This window comes from Acinonyx jubatus, chromosome A1, assembly GCF_027475565.1.
Source record: "Acinonyx jubatus isolate Ajub_Pintada_27869175 chromosome A1, VMU_Ajub_asm_v1.0, whole genome shotgun sequence".
NCBI classification, from domain to species: Eukaryota; Metazoa; Chordata; class Mammalia; order Carnivora; family Felidae; genus Acinonyx; species Acinonyx jubatus.
In genome coordinates this window covers 194575912-194596654 of record NC_069380.1, presented here as the reverse complement: position 1 = coordinate 194596654, position 20743 = coordinate 194575912, and the positions used below count along the sequence as shown (strand labels likewise).

The following is a 20743-nucleotide window of genomic DNA, read 5'->3' as shown; positions in this document are numbered from 1 at the left end:
GGCAATCATCATGTGCAGAGGTTGGGGGGATTGAACCAACAAAGGGGAACCTCTGAGTGTGCCCTCTGACATGGGGCTGTCTGTGTCCCTCCCCAGAGACTGTCTCAAGAGAAGCAGACCTCAGACTCGGACAGCCTGGGCATGGGTGATAACTGTTCCACTCTGGGCCGCCGGGAGGCCTACGACCATGGTAGGAGCCTCTGGGGGTTCAGGCTGGAGGATGCCAGAGCCGGGAGGGGTCCTGCCTGGGCACACAGTGCGGAGCAGGTCCTGACCACCCTGGAGATCTGGGTAGGGTGACCTGCTCCGTCCGCACCTGCAGCCACAGCCAGGCCCCATGTGCGGGCTGAAAGGGCCGCTGGGAAGGCCGGGGTGGGTGGATCGGGGACTTGGGGCTCCCTCCCTTCCCCTAATCCATCTCCATGGCAACAGGCAAAGGGAAGAAGAGCAGTCTGGCAGAGCTGAAGGGTTCAATGAGCAGGGCTGCAGGCCGCAAGATCACCCGCATCATCAGCTTCTCCAAGAAGAAGCCGCTGGCTGATGGCCTACAGACATCCTGCCCCGACCAGGAGGTCCCGTGCTGTGGTGGGTCCTGGGCACCAGGAGGAGGATGTTCAGACCCTGCTGCTGTGACCCCTGGGCTAAGCCAGAAAACCCTCTGAGCCTCCTCCACCTTGCCCCCAAGGCAGAGGAGAGAATCCTACCTAATCCCCACGGCATCAACATTCCATGCCTTTCCACGACACTCAGCAGAAGGAAAAGCCAACTGACCCCCCATTTCCGTGTTCCCTGTGACCTTAGCTGCAATCACCACCTGCCTCTGGGCCTCAGTTTCCTACACTGTGATGGAGGGAGAGTATCTTATTTCCTCTTGGCACGTAACATGCCGGGTGTGTAAGTTACGAACCAGTCTTTTTTTGAGAGAGAGAGAGAGAGAGAGAGAGAGAGAATGCGAGCAGGGGAGGGGCAGAGAGGGAGACACAGAATCTGAAGAAGGCTCCAGGCTCTGAGCTGCCAGCACAGAGCCGGATATGGGGCTTGAACCCACAAACCGTGAGATCATGACCTGAGCTGAAGTCAGACACAACAGACTGAGCCACCCAGGCGCCCTGACCCAGTCTTATAAGGAAATTTCTTGGATAAAAATCTTTAAGTACTTTTATTATAAGTGCATTCAAATGGCACCTGGGTGGCTCAGTCAGCTGAGCATCCGACTTTAGCTCAGGTCATGAGTTCTGCATTTGCTCTCAGTGCAAAGCCCACTTTGGGTTCTCTGTCCCCCTCCCCCCCTGCCCCTCCCCCTGCTCTCTCTCTCAAAAATAAATAAAACATTTACAAATAAATAAATGCATTCAGTGTGAGTTAGATATGGTTTGGAAGGGGAGACATATTAGTCTGTTCACGTTAATGCAATGCTCCATGTACTGGAATCCAACAGAAAATTCTGTATTTTGGATATGCAGTAATATTCCATTAAACTTGAAAAAAATATTATAAAAGCACATGGCTATAAAGAAATGTTTTGTAACCAGTGAATCAGGGCATGTTACTGGGGGAAAATTGATTGAAACCTAAAATGTTAAGAGGGAATTCTTTTTTTTTTTTTTTTTTAGACAGAGACAGAGCATGAACGGGGGAGGGGCAGAGAGAGAGGGAGACACAGAATCGGAAGCAGGCTCCAGGCTCTGAGCCATCAGCCCAGAGCCCGATACGGGGCTCAAACTCACGAACCGTGAGATCGTGACCTGAAGTCGGACGCCCAACCGACTGAGCCACCCAGGCGCCCCTAAGAGGGAATTCTTAAACCTGTTGGTCACCAGCCTCTTCTCTTGGCTAGTTTTGTTCCCACATGCTGCCAGCAGGTGTCAGCATCACCCATTATTTTCTGTCTCAATAGCTCTGGTATTTTGAGAGGAGGAAACTTGTGTCTTTTATTCACCCATACAATAGTCCCTGCCCTTTTCACCAAGCTCAGTGTGGTACAAAGGCCGTGTAGCAGTATGGGAACGTGAGTATCAATCCTCATTTCATGTAGGGAAATGAAACTCAGGCGAAGAGGGTACCGGGGGTCACAGGCCCAGAGAAAGTGAGCAGATCCTGGACCCGCGAGGTTCCTTTTTCCAGCTAGAGAATGAGGATTGTCCAGGCACTTCGTCCACAGGATATAGACCCAGGAACCTGACTCAGAGCCCCCACCTTGGGTTTCCCCAGGGCCGGGTTGTCAGGAGGTCATACCCACTGGTCTCCCCCTCCCAGGCTATCTGAACGTGTTGGTGAACCAAGGCTGGAGGGAACGCTGGTGTCGTCTGAAATGCAACACCCTGTACTTCCACAAGGACCACACAGACCTGCGGACCCATGTGAATGCCATTACTCTCCATGGCTGTGAGGTGGCCCCAGGCTTTGGGCCCAGACATCCATTTGCCTTCAGGATTCTGCGCAACCGACAAGAGGTCGCCATCTTGGAGGTGAGAAGAGAGAATCCAGGAGGTTCTTGGTGGTGGCGGCTGAGAGGAGCTCTGGCCTGGGTGTGGGCTTTTGTTGGGGGCGGGGGGGGCCTTGCTCCTGACATTACAGGGACTGAGGAAAAAGGAAAAGTAAGCCCAACTACTGCCAAGTGACCAAGAAGGACTACCAGTTAAAATACAGCACGCCCACTTAAATTGGAATTTCAGATAAACAACAATGGTTGTAATGCAGGTGTATCCCATGTGATATTTGGGGTATACTTATACTGAAAAAGTATCTGTTGTTCATCTGAAATTCAAATTTGGCAGAGCATTCTGCGTTTCTATTTGCTATATCTGGCAAACTCTAGAACTAAGGCTTGTTTATTCACCCCTATCTTCAAATCCCAAGCCTAAGAGGCCCCTAGTCTGATTTAACCTGGATCTGATTCTGGAATCCCCTCTAAAACCTTCCCACCAGTGGCCATCCACCTCAGGTAAACCGCTGCCCTTCAAGGCAGCCTGCCCCTATCAAGCAGCTATGTATTTTTTATTTTTTATTTTTTTATTTTTTATTTTTATTTTTTTTAATATAGTTTATTGCCAAGTTAGCTAACATACAGTGTATACAGTGTGCTCTTGGCTTCAGGAGTAGATTCCCATGATTCATCGCTTCCTTATAACACCCAGTGCTCATCCTGACAAGCACCCTCCTCAATGTCCATCACCCATTTTCCCCTACCCCCACCCCCACCGCTCCCATCAACCCTCAGTTTGTTCTCTGCATTTAAGAATCTTTTCTCGGGGCACCTGGGTAGCTCAGTCAGTTGAGTGTCCGACTTCGGCTCAGGTCATGATCTCACGGTTCATGAGTTCAAGCCCCGTGTCGGACTTTGCGCTGACAACTCAGAGCCTGGAGCCTGTTTCAGATTCTGTCTCCCTCTCGCTCTGCCCTGACCCTGCTTGTGCTCTGTCTCTCTGTCTCTAAAATAAATAAACATTTAAAAAAAATTTTTTTAATATTTTTAAAAAGTCTTTTCTCATAAATATGGAGAACAAACAGAGGGTTACTGGACGGGGTGTGGGAGGAGGGATGGGCTAAATGGGTAAGGAACATTAAAGAATCTACTCCTGAAATCATTGTTGCACTATATGCTAACTAATTTGGATGTGAATTTAAAAAAAAATGAAATTAAAAAAAAGAGTCTCTTATGGTTTGCCTCCCTCTCTGTTTGTAACTATTTTCTCCCCTTCTCTTCCCCCGTGGTCTTCTGGTAAGTGTCTCAAATTCCACATACGAGTGAAAACATATGATATCTGTCTTTCTCTGACTGACTTATTTCACTTAGCATAATACCCTCCAGTTCCACCCATGTTGCTGCAAATGGCAGGACTTCATTCATTCTCATTGCCAAGTAGTATTCCATTGTATATAAAAACCACATCTTCTTTATCCATTCATCAGTTGATGGACATTTGAGCTCCTTCCATAATTTGGCTATTGTTGAAAGTGCAAGCAGCTGTATTTTTAGAAAGATGGTCTCCATGTTGAGTTGAAATCTTTAAGCTCTGTGAAGACAGTAATCATACCTGCTTCATATACTTTTGTTTTTCCAGAACCCAGCATGATGCCCAGCCCATACTAAGGCCTCTTTTGCTATTTGTTGAGCAAATGGCTGAATGAAAATGTGATTTCATCCCCCCCACTCACTGTTGTTCCCACCCCCTGGCACTCACCCTCCTCTCTGAGGTCCTGTAGAATGCGTTGAGTCTCCCTCTCTTCTACATATCAGTCCTTTGGCTTTTTAGAATTTGAAATGTTAATGCTGAAGAAACATTAAAGAACTCCTCCCTCAGAGTACAAACAAGGAAACTGAGGCCTGGGCTGCCAGGTGCTTTATCCAAGGCTCCAAGGGGGTCATTAGCCTCTTGGTCTTATCTTAGAACCAAAACCCAGCCTCTAGACCTTGTTTTCTTTGCCCAGTACCCACTGCCTCACCCATTTCTTAAATTTCAAGATATATTGCCTCTGTCACTCAACTTTTACTTTTGAGAGGGTGAGATAGGTCTCTTTTGTCCCTTAAATTATACACAGAGCTTTCTGGCAAGAAGTGTGCCTCCTTTATTCAAGTTTAGCAGTCGTGTGCCAAGTTGACTTCATAATAATGCTCTTTAAATGAGAACTAACAGAGGGGGTTTGGTTACAGCAACTTCTTGGCAATTTTCCTGTATACAGTGCTACAAAAACATTGGCAATTATGAGAAAAAATTTTTTGATTGGGTTATGTGAGAAACAGCCTCCTCTAGCAAAAAGTAAGTATTAAGAAAAAAAAGCCAGGGAATGCCCAAATGCTGTTTTCACATCGAAATGGCTCTGAAGATAGTGGGAAGTGGTGGGAGGGGGGGTGCGGCCGGCAGTGTGTCTTAGAGAGATGGTCAGGGAGGACTTCTCTGAGGAGGTTGCATTAGAGCCAAAACCTGAATAAAGAAAAGGTAAGGAGCCACTCGGGTTTCTGGATGCGTGTTGCAGGCCTGTTCCCCTTGGACCCGGAAGTACTGGGAACACAGCAGGTACTATACAAATATGGGTCCGGCTGAAGTGAGCAGGTAGCCTGAGGCCCTAACAGTACTGAAGTGCAATCAGCCTGTGCCTCCCTTTTCCTCAGGCAAACTGCTCAGAGGACATGGGCCGCTGGCTTGGGCTGTTGCTGGCGGAGATGGGCTCCAAAGTCACCCCCGAGGCGCTGCACTATGACTACGTGGACGTGGAGACCTTAACCAGCATCGTCAGCGCAGGGCGCAACTCCTTCCTGTAAGGGCCGGCTCCCCGCAGCCCGCAGCAGCCTCTCAGAGCCTCTGAGCCCAGCCGTGGGCAGTGGGAGGGAAGGGAGGAAGAGCTGAGGAGGACGCCGCTTCCTTGGGAGGTCAGAGGGGGGGGTGCCTTCCCCTTCCAGCAGGCAGGAGTGAGCTGGCTAACGGAGGTGGTCTGGGGTCAGGGGAAGCTGTGGATGGGACGAGCAGAAGAGCAGAGGCCCTTTGGGGTAATGATCTGGGCTCGGCTCTAAGCCACGGAACCATAGGTTCTCACACCCTCGGGCATCAGGCAGGCTCAGGGCTGGTGTATGTAACAGAAGAGCCGGGTTCCAGCCTCAACTCTCATGAGCAACAGCTTGGGGCAGTTGCTTGCCAGCTTGGATCTGTTTTGGACCTGTTTTCTCGCTTATAGAATGGAGGTGATGAATTACTTGCCTCTCAGGTGGTTATAAGAATCACGTGGGTCCCTGCCTGCGAGGCCTTAATACAGCAACTGCCCAGTGCTGCCTGCCATGGTTGCCCTTACTAACCTTCCGACATCCATCGCAAGCTGCTGCCAGAATCGAATGAGAGTGGACAGGAAAGCACCGTAAGCCACAAAGTGCCATCATCATTGCACCTTACCTTTTCTAGGTATGCAAGATCCTGCCAGGATCAGTGGCCTGAACCCCGTGTGTATGATGATGTTCCTTATGAAAAGATACAGGTAGGGTCCCTTGGGAGTGCCTGGGAACGTGGCAAAGGCCACTGATCAGCCCTTCCTCTCTCTCTCTCTCTCTGTCTCTGTCACTGTGTCTTTTTATCTTTGCCTCACAGATAATTTTTATTTGCCCGGCAGCTGGAAGGGGAGGGAGGACCCTTCTTGCCATAGATCATGGCTCCAGATAAGGAATCCTCGGCCCAGGAAGCTGGGTAGTGCAACAGAAAGCTCCCCAGATCAGGAAGAGGAAAGGACTCTATATAATGCAAAGCACTATGCCGGTCTGAGCAAGGTGTTGGGCTCTCCAGCTGTTTACTGCTCTCCAGACTGATGGTGCGACTCAGTGGGGCCTGGAGCGGGGGCACTAACTGGGTGGCCACTCCCATAGACCTTCATCTGTGGCATCCACAGTCTGGGCTTCAGCTTCCAGGATAGACTCTCCCTGTCTTGCTCACTAAATCAAGGAGAGGCCAGCTCGTTCGTTTACAGCGAGGCCTCTGTAGCCATCACATGAACCACACTGCTTCTGGCAGCATGTCCCGTGTCTTTTCCTTCCACGGGAGAGCCAGACAGCCACATTCTGATCAGACACCGGTGGGCGGGTCAGGCCTCACGGCTAGGGGAGAAAGAGGGGATCCGGCTGCCAAGGAAAGCAGACATATCTGCGCGCCAGGACCCCTGCCCTAGACGGTGCTGGATGACACAGAGCTCTCACCTCTGAGACTCCCTTTTCTAGAAACTTCTCCAGCCATCCTCCTTCCACTTATATGGTCTTGCTTCAGATTCATATGAGCCAGTGGATGCAGCTTGAGATCTTCCTCAACTGCAAGAGCTCAGTAGCAAGACAGCTTAGTACCTAGGGGCATGAACTTTGGACTCAGGGCTGAATCCGGGTTACCTTGGGCTTCACTTCTCTGGTCCTCACTTGCTGGCTTCAGATGAATACATAAAAGCTACCTGATTGAATCATTGCAAGAACTAGATGAAATACTGTATGGGCACCATGCCTACACATTGGAAGGTCTTACACCGAGTAAAGAGTACTATTGTTATCAATATCATTATTATATTACATTATTATCGTATTCCATTCATGGTTCCCTGAGCTCTGACAGGGTTCTGAGTGCCCTTAATACTCATCATGCACAAAGGTATAGCCAGTTTATTAACTTATGTTCCTTCCACCATTGGCTGACGTCATCCATGACTTTTTATCTTCCCTGGGAACTCTGTATTTAGCCATTTCAGAAAATTTCAGGGACACTTCCAAAGGATGTGAAGAGAGAAATATCTATGATAAATCAAATATGGGGGGCGCCCGGGTGGCTCAGTCGGTTAAACGTCTGACTTCAGCTCAGGTCATGATCTCGCGGTCTGTGAGTTCGAGCCCCGTGTCGGGCTCTGTGCTGACAGCTCAGAGCCTGGAGCCTGTTTCAGATTCTGTGTCTCCCTCTCTCTGACCCTCCCCCGTTCATGCTCTGTCTCTCTCTGTCTCAAAAATAAATAAACGTTAAAAAAAAAAAAAGATAAATCAAATATGGTCACCTACGGCCCTCTGAGACTTCCTGATTTCCTCTCAGCAGATATCCCAGTTTAAGGGCGCCTTCTGCTGCCCCTGACAGGAAGGGATGAGGATCAAATGATACATGCTAGTAGAAGTAGTCTATAAACTGTTGAGTGCCGCCCCGGTCTAAAAATGTAAGACCTAGATCTCAGAGGTCCTGCAACGCTCACCCACCACACTTGGACCAGAACACACCCCCGCATTGAGGGCCCTGAGCCTACCTGTACTTCAACTCCTTTCTCCACCTCCCATCCAGGACGAGGAGCCCAAGCGTCCCACTGGGGCCCAGGTGAAACGCCATGCCTCCTCCTGCAGTGAGAAGTCCCATCGCGTGGATCCGCAGGTCAAAGTCAAGCGCCATGCCTCCAGTGAGTCCCATGTGGGAGGGAGGAAAGGAAGGAAACAATCCACAGGGCAGGGGGTCTCAAATCGGATTCCTCCGGACGTCAGGCAGGCACATTAATGAGTGAAGTGAGATATAAGAAGATACCCTACCGTAAGAAAAATGACGGCACAAGCCAAGTGCTGAAGGGCAGCTAGCAAGTGGCCTCAGAAGAGAAACGCTAGGGAATGGGGTGGGGGAAGACTGCAGGAAGCCGGAGAACTCAGGCTCCAGCTATAGGGCTGGCCACTACCCAGCCCCAGCCGGTGGCTCCCATACAGCCATGCCATCCCAGGTTTGCAGATTATTCAAGAGACCAGAAATCTAGCCATTATGTGAAATCCACTTATTTCTTAACACTAGCAATTAATTTTCAAAAATGTTAACATTAAATAAGGCCAAATATGTTTTTATGTTCCATTGTCTCTTATATATGTATGCACATATATGCACGTGTAAAATTCATCCTCAGGCTCTGTCTGTTCCAAAGCTAACAATTTATAATTTCTGATCTGGGGTAACAAGTGGAGAAATGAACTCCTCCAAATACCCTTCAGGCAGCTGCCTGGAAGGCACGGCTCACCTCTGTGTCCTAGCCCGGGCTCTGCCTGGCACCCCATAGGAGCTCCATGAATTGCCTGATTGCCACACAGCACAATAAAGGCTAAGTATGGCAGGCTATGGTAAATTCTGTTTGATTTCCAACGCTGATCTCTGCTCCTGTGTGATTTATGAGCAGGCCAGCTTCCTGTAGGACAGCACGTTCCAAGAGTCTTTTATTTATTGCTTTATAGTTCTGCCCCCTGCACCTGATCACAGTCAAGTTCTATCCCTTGCTTTTTGAAGATTAATTTTTTAAATACTTTTCTTTATTAGATCTCCATTTCATGAATATAGACAATCTCTTCTGGGGGTCAGAAGAGCTATATTCCATTCCCCACTTGATCATTTAATTACTGCATAACTTTGGAAAAGTCCCTTCCCCTCTCTGGGTCTGAGTTTTCCCACTGAACAATCAGACGGTTGTTGTGTAACATTCCTGACGCTCTACTCTCATTGGCACTGGAAATATGGGCCTTTATGGAATGTCCTTTTTAATTTTTTTTAATGTTTATTTATTTTTGAGAGAGAGACAGAGCGCGAGCGGGGGAAGGACACAGAGAGAGGGAGACACAGAATCCAAAGCAGGCTCCAGGCTCTGAGCTGTCAGCACAGAGCCCGATGCGGGGCTCAAACTCACGAACCACGAGATCATAACCTGAGCTGAAATCGGACGCTTAACCGACTGAGCCACCAGGCGCCCCTGGACTGCCCATTTTAAAATGGAAAAGTAGGGGCGCCTGGCTGCCTCAGTCAGAGCATGTGACTCTTGATGTCGGAGTCATGAGTTTGAGCCCCACGTTGGGTGTAGAGATTACTTAAATACATAAAACTTAAAAACAAATTTTTAAATAAATGAAAATAAAATGGAAAAGTAAACTGAAATAGGCATGTAAGACTAAAGAAATCACAAAACGTTAAAAAACAACAACAAAGATAACAAAACACAGGTTCTTCAAATCAAATGTTATAGTTAAGTCCAGGTTATCAGGGATATAGAAGGGGAGCTGCTCTGGTTGGAGCTGGGCCACCCGCCGGCCCCCGCTTTGCCCCTGCAGCAGCCTGGTAGCCGTCACTGTGAAATCACAGGGCTCCTCAAACTACAGATCTAGTCCGACCATGTGTCTCAGATGAAACAGCTGAAGAACATTAAAGAGAAGGGTCTTGCCCAAGGTCATGTATTAGCTACCGATTACGGGTGATAAATCACCCAAAATTTACTAGCTCCAAAAGTAAACATGAGTCACGTCACCGTTTCCGTGGGTCAGGAATCCTGGAACAGCTTCATTAGGCAGTTCTGGCTTGGGGTCTCTTGTGAGGTTGCTCAATCTGTTCAGTGTAAATGACTGTTTTCCTCTGCATTTGTGTCCTTCCAACTCTAGAGATGTTGAGGTACTATTTATTTTATAAAATATTGGGAATAACAGATGGTGGTTGGGGACTTTAAGGTCCTTATCTGATACAACACTGACACCATTTTGTTGGTCTACCCATTTATTTTTATTTACCAGTCTATCGAATCCAAAAGTCTGGGAGAAAACTCCCCTGGGATGCCATTGTGTATCTGGCAAGTTGGGGGAAGTATGGGTCCCCTTCTGTGCCCTCCATGCTTTATTTGTGATCAGGGCCATTGTGACAAGAATTGATTTTTGCATGCATCACTGGGGGACCACTGCGATCCCTACAAGAGCTAGAGAGAAAAGACCCCCAATTATTAGTAACCATGGGAATCGCTCCAAACTCCACACCCACCAACTTAAAAGGGCTGTGTGTGACTGTCTGAAGCAAAAAAATAAATAAAAATTTCCCTGAGAGGTTAGACTATGGCATTACTCCAGCTAGAGCAGTAAATGCACGACATGGACCCTGGAGTTCGACCCTTTGGGCTCAAACTGGGCTCTGCCATCATTAACAGTGAGACCTAACATCTCGGTGCCTCAGTTTCCCCACCAACAAAATAAAGCTAATAATAGTAAGTTTTTATGTAGATTAAATGGAAATGTATGTCAATGGCTTAGCATATAGTAAATGCTCGATAAATTTTTGCCATAATTATTTGTTATTGTCCACCATAATGTAGAGCCTCCAACAGACTCCTGGGGCCCCTCGCTCCCCCAACCCATTTTTCAGGAATAAAATGGGCAATGCCTGACTTTAGCCCAACTCCTTGATTTTCTATGGATCTGAGTTATATGTACCTGTCTCCTTATCTTACATATATCTGAGAATTGACTGTAAAACGCCCTTTTAAAGCTAAAGTGTGTTATACATCACAAAAATCTGTTTCTTATCATCATCTAACATTTACTAGGCACTTCTACAGATACTGTACTAAGTATTTTTCATGAGCTATCTCATTCAAAACTTAGCACAATGCCAAGAGGCGAATTTGATCATATCCACATTTACAAATGCGGAAACTAAGGCCCAGGGCATGGCACAAAACACCACTGTTCACTTTTGCCCTAAAGTCACACAACTAGTAAAGGGCAAAAGAGAACACAAACCTCGGTCTGCCTCGTTCCAAAGGCCCTGTTCCTAGTCTCTGTGCTCTCCTGCCTCCCTTTTGCTCCTATTTCCTTGGAGGATTCACACCAAATTTATCTTTTTAGATCTAAATATTCCCATTTTACAGATGGAGAAGTTGGGGCTGAGAAAGACGCCAAGGTCACCCAGGTACCCTTACCAGAGGTCAGGAATGGGGGCCTTTTCCTGTCTTCTATCTGTGCAGGTGCCAATCAATACAAGTACGGTAAGAACCGAGCTGAGGAAGATGCCCGGAGGTACCTGGTAGAAAAAGAGAGGCTGGAAAAAGAGAAGGAGACAATCCGGACAGAGCTGATGGCACTGAGGCAGGAGAAGAGGGAGCTGAAGGAAGCCATTCGGAACAACCCAGGTACCTACATGGGTGCGTCCTGGGCATTCAAGGTGGGGGGTGGGGCTGGACCTTGACACCTCCCATGGCAGAGGTCACCTGGTTATCCAGGACAAGTGGGCTTCTCCTCCCATTCTTCCTCCTCCTTATCCTCCTTCCACCTCTTCCTCAACATCATCATCATCATCCTTCCTAATGAAAGTGCCATCAATTTAAGTGCCTATTTAAGGGCCAATTTAAGTGCCATCAATTTACTGATTTGGGGTAAGGGAATGAAGACGCATCACAAAAATGCGCACACTTAAGGTAGCAAAATTTGGTCTGACTTTAGAAATGTTAACATGTGACAACAGAGTGTGACTTAGAATCAAGGAAATAGGAGATACCGTTTTGAGCCTCACATTAATTCACTCATTCACGGATGTGCTGAACACTCCCAGCTGTGTGAGACACTGGCCCTGGTTCTGGGATTGATGGACAGAGACATGTTCCCAGGATCCTCTTCGAAAATCCAGGGCCATAACCCCTGCAGACTCAGGCTGCTCTGGGCTCCTCTGCACCCCACTTTCTGCCGTTTCTTTTGAATTCTCCCTGTAGCTGTAGTTTGGCATAATTTCAGCCTGAGGTTTGCACACACATGCTTGAGAGAACAGAGGGTCTTTGTCCTTTATAAAATATATCCAAGGTCACATAGCCCCATGAGAATCTGATGGGACCTATGGGCCCTTTCATAAGGAGGGAACAAAACCCCACAATTCGCAGTGTTACAGACAATTGCAGCAGCCAAGAGCTTATGCGCCCTCAGAGCTCACCCTTAGATTGCCTAAAAATCCATGAACCTAACTGAGAACTTCTGGCTTAAAGGTTAAGACTTCTTCTGTGGAGCCAGGAACCAGAATCTGTGGAAGGAAGCATAGGAAAGCAGTGTGGTCTCAATATACAAAACTTACTTTTTATTTTTTTTAATGTTTATTTATTTTGAGACCGAGACACAGCTTGAGCGGGGGAGGGGCAGAGAGAGAGAGGGAGACACAGAATCCAAAGCAGGCTCCAAGCTCTGAGCTGTCAGCACAGAGCCCGACGTGGGGCTCGAACTCACGAACCACGAGATCATGACCTGAGCTGAAGTCGGCCACTTAACTGACTGAGCCACCCAGGCGCCCCAATATACAAAACTTTCTAAGAGTCAAAACAAGAGTTTGGAGCAGGCTAACTGTCCTCCTTACTGTGCTCAACTTTTTTTTTCTGTAACCCATCACTTTGTAATATTAGATTATTTATTCTATTTATTAATTTAATGTATTGTTTATTCTCTCTCATACACACACACACACACACACAAATGTGAACTCCATAAAGGCAAACACTGCCTGTTTTGTTCACTGATATATCCCAAGGGCAAGAGCAGTGCCTGGGTACATAGTAAGCACTCGCTAAGTGTTTACTGAATAGATGGATGGATGAATGAATGAACGAATGAATGGAAAGAATTCACCCCATTACTGGAAAATCCTCCAGTGCAGCCTCCTATTTGTCCCAGAGCAAAGAATGAATGGAGCTAATGTTTAAACCTGGTAAGGCCCACTGCAACTCTTGGCATGAAAAAGATACGAAAACAGGGTTGCTAGTTTAGACTGAATAAGCAGCAAAATGGCACCCCTGGTCAATGTAAAGCCCTGTGTTATAATTCAGTTACAGGTAAGAGAAACCAAAGTCAAATTGGCTTAGAAATGAAAAAAAAAAAAAAAATCAGCGTGCCTGGCTTGTTCGGTCAATAGAGCATGGGACTCTTGATCTCATGATCATGATTTCAAGCCCCATGTTGGGCATAGAACTTACAGAAAAGAAAAGAAAGAAAAGAAGAAAAGAAAAATGTAATTGGAAAACTGAGCGATTGAGTATAGCAAGGTCCAGATATTTAAATGATGTCACCAGGAAGCATATTTCTCTAATTCTTGCTTCTGCCTTCCTCCATGCTGATTGCATTGTGTGGCCTCATGGTGGCATAATGGCTGCACAGCTCTACCCCTCACCCAATCCTCCCAGCCACCCCAGCAGAGAGAACTTCTCTTCCCAGCGGACCGACCCCACAAAAGTCTCAGCATTCCCTCTGATTAGACCAACTTTGATCTCTAAGCCAATCAATGTGACCAGAAAATGGAATTATGATTATGGGCCAGATCTAGGTTATGTGCCAACCCCCTGAACTAAAAGTGAGGTCAGCACCATCCAAACTATAGGGAATGGGAGGAGAAGGTGGTTTTCCTGTGGAAAATCAGGGTTCTGTATCGAGAAGGTGGGGAAATGGGTACAGGGCAGGTAAAAACCACACAACCCCGCACGGAGCTAGCACCCCAGGCCGGAAGTCCATCTCTTAATGGGGACAAAGGGCTGGGAAAGCCACGGGGCAGACTAGAAGCAGAGGCCCTGCCGAAGCCCCTGATGCTTCAAGCCAGGCTCAGCCGTTTCTCACTGATGTCTTTGGACCCAGGAGCGAAGTTGAAGGTCCTGGAGGAGGCCGTGGCCACCCTGGAAGCTGAGTGTCGGGCGAAGGAGGAGCTACGGATTGACCTGGAGCTTCGGCTGGTGGCCGTGAGGGAGCGCTTGCAGCAGTCCCTGGCGGGGGGCCCGGCCCTGGGGCTCTCTGTGAGCGGCAAGACCAAGAGTGGGGTGAGTGTGTGCCCTTCTGTGCCGGGGCAGCTGCTCCCTAACACCCTCACATGCTATGGATCTTCAGGATCATTCTTTGCGGGTGGGAGTTAGGCTCAATTACAGATGGGAAAATGGAGGCTCAAAGCGGAGGGAAGGTGCCAGAAGACCCGATCCCAAAGAGGAGGTGGCACGGCTAGGGAGGGGGCTCCTGGAGCAAGTTCAGGCCTGTCTGCCATTTGACTTTTTATCCTGAGTGTGATCTTAGAAGTAGCCTTTGGGTTATTAATAATTATAGCTATGATACATTGAATAAGAGCAAACTTGTGTTGAACAGTAACATAGGTCAGTATAGCATTTGAACCTGCGTGACCTCATCATCCTCACAGCAGTCCTGTGACGTAGTGCTGTGTGTATTTGTGCCATTGGATGTACAAGGAAACTGAGGTCAGCAATGTCAAATGACTTACTCAAGGTCACTCAGTTAAGTGGGGGACAGGATTCCCAATCCAGGAAGTATGACGCAGAGCCCTGTATTAGCCAGGTACACGTGCCCTCTCTCAGGGTCCCCAGGGTACGGGGCCGTCCTCAGGGCTTTGCATCCATTATCTCCAGCGCTCCGGGCAACCCTGCAAGGTAGATACTCTGACCCTGAATGAGACTTCCTCAGGGAGAACGTGGCTGCCCTGGGTCTCCATCACTACTGACATTTAGGGCCAGTAATTCTTTTTATAGGGGACTGCCATATGCATCGTAAGATGTTTAGAAGCATCCCTAGCCTCTGCCTACTAGACACCAGTAGCTCCACACCCAGTTGACAACCAGAAATGTCTCCAGAAATTGCCAAGTGTCCCCCGGAAGGGCAAAACTGCCCCCATTTAGGAACCGCTGGTCTAAAGTACCAGTGGTCTCATCTGTTATCCTTTCCCATAGCACTTAGCCACAATGTGCATATACATATTATATGGATGTGTGTGTGTGTGTGTGTGTGTGTGTGTGTGTGTGTGTGTCTTGTCTAATGTCTGTCTCCCCCCACGGGATTGTATTTTTATTAAAAAAAAATTGGACTATGGCTGTTTTGTCCCTATAGCCTTAGCCCTTTAGAGTCTGAAAGACAGTAGGAGGGCCACAAATGTTTGACGAATGAGTGAATGTGACGCCTGGTTTCAGACAAGGAAATTGAGATGCAGAGAGACTTGTCTAAGTCTGGGCTGTCACTGGGAACGGTATTCTCACTGTTGTTGTCTGAAGCCACGCTGTCTGCCCCTGTGCTTCCTCTCCGTGGGACTTTCCAACCTCATTTACAGATGAAGAGCTCAGAGGACAAAGACAAACTCACTGAGGCCCGGTGGGAGAGCTGGAAGTGGTTCACTCATCCCAGCTGCTTCCTCCCACTAGTGTGCCCTGAAATTCACTTCCCAGGGGGCTTTTCCACTACTTTTGAGCCTTTGTTTAAAAAATGTTTACTTATTATTTTTTTTGAGAGAGGGAGAGAGAGAGAGCAAACGGGAGGGGCAGAGGGAGGGAGGGAGGGAGGGAGGGAGAGAGATAGAGAGAGGAGCTTAAGCAGGCTGCACACCCAGCACAGAGCCTGACACAGGCCCGACCCCACAATCATGAGATCATGACCTGAGCCAAAAACAAGAGTTGGACGCTTAACCGACTGAGCCACCCAGTTGCCCCTACTTTTGATCCTTTTGATGGTCTTTGGAGATAAAGAGAAGTCTTCTCTCAATTCCCTGCAGGCTCAGCTGTTAATATGTCACTCTTAAGGAGCCATATCGTAGTAAGGTACTAAGCAATTATCTAGAAGATTTAAGAGGTGACAGCACTCTAGAAGATGAGAACGAGGGCCACCCGCCTGGGCAGTTCAGTAGGTTGGGCGGCTGACTCTTGATTTCAGCTCAGGTCATGATCTCACGGATCGCAGGATCGAGCCCACACTGGGCTCTGTGCTGATAGCACAGGACCTGCTTGGGATTCTCTCTCCCTCTCTCTGCCCCTCCCCCACTCTCACACGTGCACCCGCACACACTCTCTCTCAAAATAAACAAACATTAAAACAAACCAACAAAATGAGAAGGAATTCAGGGCAGAGGTTAAGAGAGAGGGCTGTGGGGTCTGAATCCTGGCCCTCCCACTTGCCAGCTATGTGACCTCGGGCAGTGACCCGACCTTGCCATTTCCCTTATCTGTAAAATAGTTTGACCGATACTAGCGTCTACTTCATAGGTTTGGAAAGGCTAAAGGAGCTAATCCACGCAATGCCTGGTACATCGTGAGGGCTCAGTAATTCTAGACGTCATTACCTTTATTCCAAGGCCCTCAAGCGTCTTCCTCCCCTCACCCTGTTTGGTGCTGGCATGTTTGCACTATTTGCATGTTTGCAAACATTCTATTTGCGTTCTTTAGAGGGCAAGCCAGGTGTGGGTAGCCACCCTAGACCTCACCTATGTAACTACTTCTTGTCACCAACAGGAAACTGCACATAAAGCCCAGAACAGTGCCTCAGAGCAACCTCTCCCTGTCAACTGTATTTCTGAGCTGAGGAAGAGAAGCCCATCCATCGTAACCTCTAACCAAGGAAGGGTGCTACAGAAAGCCAAGGTATAGCAAGCAATAGCTCAGCTAATTAAAATTCAGACACCGGGCAGCCTTCCGATGGAACCTCACCAAAAGCCAAAACATCATCTAGTTAGAAAGGCAGAGAAATGCCAGCACATCCACGCAAACTCAGGAAGTTTGCTCCGAGAAGGTCCTCAAATCTCGTTCAGTCCCTATTGACTCGTTCTTAACACACAGTTCGAACAAGCTCAGTTTTCTGGTTTCTGAGCCTACAGTGGGTTTGGGGACAGGAAAGGCCCTGTTTCATAGGTGAGGAAACCGATGATCAGGAAGTGAAGAGACCTGTCCAAGGTTATGCAGGGCATCATTGCAAAAGCTGGGCAGCAAACCCACCTCTTCCAATTCCAAGTCCAGGGCTCCCTCCACGATACTGGCCCACAGTCTGATCATCTTGGGGCCAGCTGTGTTACAGAACTTTTTGGATTTTAGAAAGGTAATACGGTACACAGACTGAGTATGATGAAAAACTCCAACAAATTCTCAGGAGGTCCCCTGTAAGCAAACACGTTAAAAATTTTACAAGGCACATGAATCTTCACCCCCTGTAGAATAAATAGATTATAAACAGCCTCATATCAGTTCAGGTCAGGTTTTGCCACCAGTTCAGTTTGTGCCCAAACACTTCAGAAAAATTTTGGTTTCGGGGGTTTCTGGATTTCAGAACTGGGCGTAAGAAATTGTGGACTTGAAAATCAAACACCCGAGCATTAGGACATAAGATTAGAGAAGTAACCAGCCGGAGGCGAGATCATCTAGACTAGATATCAGCAAACTTTTGCTATAAAGATCCGGATGGTAAATATATGAGAGCCTGTAGACCACAGAGTTTCTTCCAGAATGACTCAGCTCTGCTGTTATAGCAGGAAAGTAGCCACAGACAACATGTAAACAAATGATGGACATGGCCGTGTCCCAGGAAAACTTTATTTATGGACACTGAGGTTTGAATTTCATAAAATTTTCACGTCAAGGAAAACCGTTATTGTTTTGATTTTTTTTTCCAAACATTTAAAAATGTGAAAACCATTCTTAGTTGATGGGTGCTACAAAAACATGCAGTGGGCCAGACATGGCTTGTGGGCCAGTTCGCTTCCCTTTGACCCTTGTAAGCCATGGAAAGAACTGTGAATTTTGTTTTAACATTCTGAAAGTCATTGGCAAGTTCCGGGCAAAAAATTTTTGGAGACGAATTACGTATTTAAAAGACCGTTCTGGAACAATGGTGAGAACTGATAAGGGGACAAGAGAGACCAGTCAGAAGTAGTCGTCTAGATGAGAGATGAGAAAGGTTTGGTGGGGGTGATTTGAAGTGGATGGCTTTGGAGGTAGAGACGAAGGATTTCCTGGTGAGGATGCGGAGGGTGAGGAAAAGAAAGGAATTAAGGTTGATTATTCCTGTCAATGCCCTCGGCAACTGCAGTGTAGATGGTGAACACTGGGGGAAGAGCAGGGTGGGATCAGGGAATCTTCCTAGCAAGGATGTTCGAACCATCCCTGTGAACCCTGGTTCACACCATCACCTCCAGAGCTGGCTGAAAATCCCTTTGCATCATTTAGGGGTAAAAAGCCAATCACTATTGGCCAAGACATCAGTATCCCTCTAAGATGAACCCCTACACAGCTCCAGGGGAAAGAATGGAGCCCTGTGAGCCCCCTGCCTTCACCCTTCCTTACCAAACTGCTTTGGTTTCTCTCTCATCAGCCTCCTCCTCCACACCAAGGTCCGGTGGAACAGCATTAGCGTCAAAAGTTGTCCCCATTCTCCTCTCTATGGGCCTGTTTCCTTGTCTGAGAAAGACAAACTTTGTGATATTTGGGCCCCCCTGAAGATGAGCCCCAGTGTGGAGAAATGACTTACCCAAGGCTACAGAGAGAGAGTGAGACTAGGACCCATGGCTCTCTAATCTGGTCCGTGGAGATCTTTATATAATTAGGTGCCGTAGAATGTTTTTATCCTGCAAGTCACATAGAACATTCAGCAAACTGACTCGTCTTGTCTTTCTGTCCTTCAGGAATGGGAAATGAAGAAGACCTAGAGAGAGGGTGAAGATTTCATTCCTAAGGAAATACGAGATTGCATTGGAAACAGTTTTTTCACCAGGAGATGCCAAAAGACTCGAAGTAGCCCCCACTCTCCAGGGCACCCAAAACACCAGCATTTATCGTCTGCATGATTCTAGGGGATATGGGGAGGGAAGAAGTAGAAGGGAAGAGGGACACGGAGAGTGTCCTTATAACTTCACAGAGGGTGGAAAACGGGTGGAGGGAGACAGAAATCCGCACGGTTGCACAGGTTTCGTGAAACGTCTTTGCCCTCTCTTCCGAAGAAGGAACGAAAGCACACGTGAATAAGTCCCATTCTCAGCATCCCATTCCCAGGCCTCAGGGCAAAGGAAGACAGTGCTGAAGCCGGTGGTACAGCACAGAGACAAGACTTGATCAGTTGATCACACTTGGGCCTACTGGATTCATGCTGGGCATTGCCGACAGCCACTGGACAACATAAATAGGCCGAACTATCAATAGAATTTCCCTGCCTACGTAAAGGTGGACGAAAGCTATAGACGACATGCAAATTCTGCAGTCAGCCCTTTTGTGCCTTACAACCAGGCAGATGCAGCTACCAGAACCCCACAGTGGAGTGGTTTTCATATTAGAGATCGGAGATGCAGCAGGCAAGGGGAGGTTCAGCAGCTGACTTATTTTGAGCTCTTAGCGAGAGTGATGGGAACATTGGTTTCTAATGTCCCCAGGATGCTGCAGGCATTGTAGGGTGGGGCCATTTGTGGTCAGTCAAGTCCTTTACCTATTTCATGTGACACTCAGGCTCCAGGAGCAATGGTTAGAAATCCAAGTGATGCTCTTTATGTCTTTATCCTTATTTTGCACTTGGAGGCTCTCCCCGGTCTGCCCTTCCTTGTCTGTGGATCAAGTAAAATCATCAGGGAGAATCAGAGGACAGTGGCTCACTTCTGCCATAGTGCCTTTTCCTTACACTTGATACTTTTATGGGGAAGCAAGGACCTCAAGTCTGGGGCAGTCTCCTTGCTGTGCCACTCGCTACTTTCTCAACACTATAGGCGCTATTGAGGTCTTTACATTTCCTTCCAGAAAGAGGTAAGACCAGTTAACTGTTAAGAGCTCCAAGTTTAGCTCAAGGAGAGAGAAGGGAAATCCCAGAACAGCCTCTGGACACTTTGATGGAGTTCTCACACACTTTACCCTACCTAGGGCTTTACAAACGTGTGCCTTATCCAAACTTTACCACCCTTGGAGACAGCCAGGAGCCAGAATAGGGAAAATAACTCTGACCAAAATCATCCAGCTGGCCAGTGGCAAAGCATAAGGCTTAGGGCTTATGAGCCTGGACCTACACAGGGTTGAGTTTGAGCCCTGCCTCTGCCACTGACCAGCTGGTGACGCCGGGAAAGTCACTCGCCCTCTCTGATTCTTGTTTTCTTTACCTGTGAAACCCAGGTTAATGGTTCTATTTTCCTCCCAAGACTATTGGGGAGATTCAATGAGAGAATACATGGGAAGCATTTTGCATACTGTCTGAGAAATAAGAAATCCTCGGTCAATAATGGCTTTCATTATTAGCTAGATAACAAATGTCTGACTAAAAATTCTGCGTTCTTTCTACTGAAGAAATGATGTGTATATGGTTATTACAGCCACCAAAAAGCTAAAAGGCAACTAATCCATAACTGACAGTTTGCATCCAGATTCCACTTAAATATCTTCAACGAGAAAGGAGCTCACATCATCTGGATTGTTAATGTTCTTTTTTTTAATGTGGATCCTGGAATGACACCAAATACTCCAATTACATCCTCAGTGTGTCCTCGGTGTGTTATTTTGGGGTTGAGCATCTCTTCCCACTGATAGATCTTGCGACTCGTTGGGGGGGGGGGGAAACACCACAGAATTAATAATAAGCATTTATCGAGTACTCCATGCATCAGGTACTGTGTCAGCCAAGGCCAGCTTCACGGGCACACAACCGGTGCAGTCACAAAGATGAGTAGAGCCCTGAGTTTGGTTTAAGGCGCTGCTATTGCCCTCTTAATAATTTTTTTTAATGTTT

At 47.6% G+C, this 20743-nt stretch overlaps 1 protein-coding gene and 1 long non-coding RNA gene across 2 annotated transcripts in view; one reads left to right on the top strand and one right to left on the bottom strand.

Annotated features, from left to right (window-relative positions):
• The window catches only part of AFAP1L1 (actin filament associated protein 1 like 1), a 61743-nt gene extending 41250 nt beyond the window's left edge, over positions 1 to 20493 (top strand). Inside the window, exons 10-19 of the mRNA XM_027076866.2 lie at positions 97 to 190; positions 433 to 585; positions 2257 to 2468; positions 5114 to 5259; positions 5895 to 5967; positions 7782 to 7893; positions 11239 to 11403; positions 13874 to 14052; positions 16510 to 16638; positions 18669 to 20493. Of these exons, the coding sequence (XP_026932667.1) occupies positions 97 to 190; positions 433 to 585; positions 2257 to 2468; positions 5114 to 5259; positions 5895 to 5967; positions 7782 to 7893; positions 11239 to 11403; positions 13874 to 14052; positions 16510 to 16638; positions 18669 to 18692 (1287 nt within the window). The 3' untranslated portion in view covers positions 18693 to 20493. The remainder of the gene's footprint in view (positions 1 to 96; positions 191 to 432; positions 586 to 2256; positions 2469 to 5113; positions 5260 to 5894; positions 5968 to 7781; positions 7894 to 11238; positions 11404 to 13873; positions 14053 to 16509; positions 16639 to 18668) is intronic.
• LOC128311182 (uncharacterized) lies at positions 7305 to 18736 on the bottom strand. Its single transcript, XR_008289273.1, has 3 exons — positions 18331 to 18736; positions 11194 to 12281; positions 7305 to 10197 (listed from the first exon to the last, which is right to left on the bottom strand). It is a non-coding gene; the product is annotated as an uncharacterized LOC128311182 (long non-coding RNA).
• Positions 20494 to 20743: the final 250 nt, after the last annotated feature.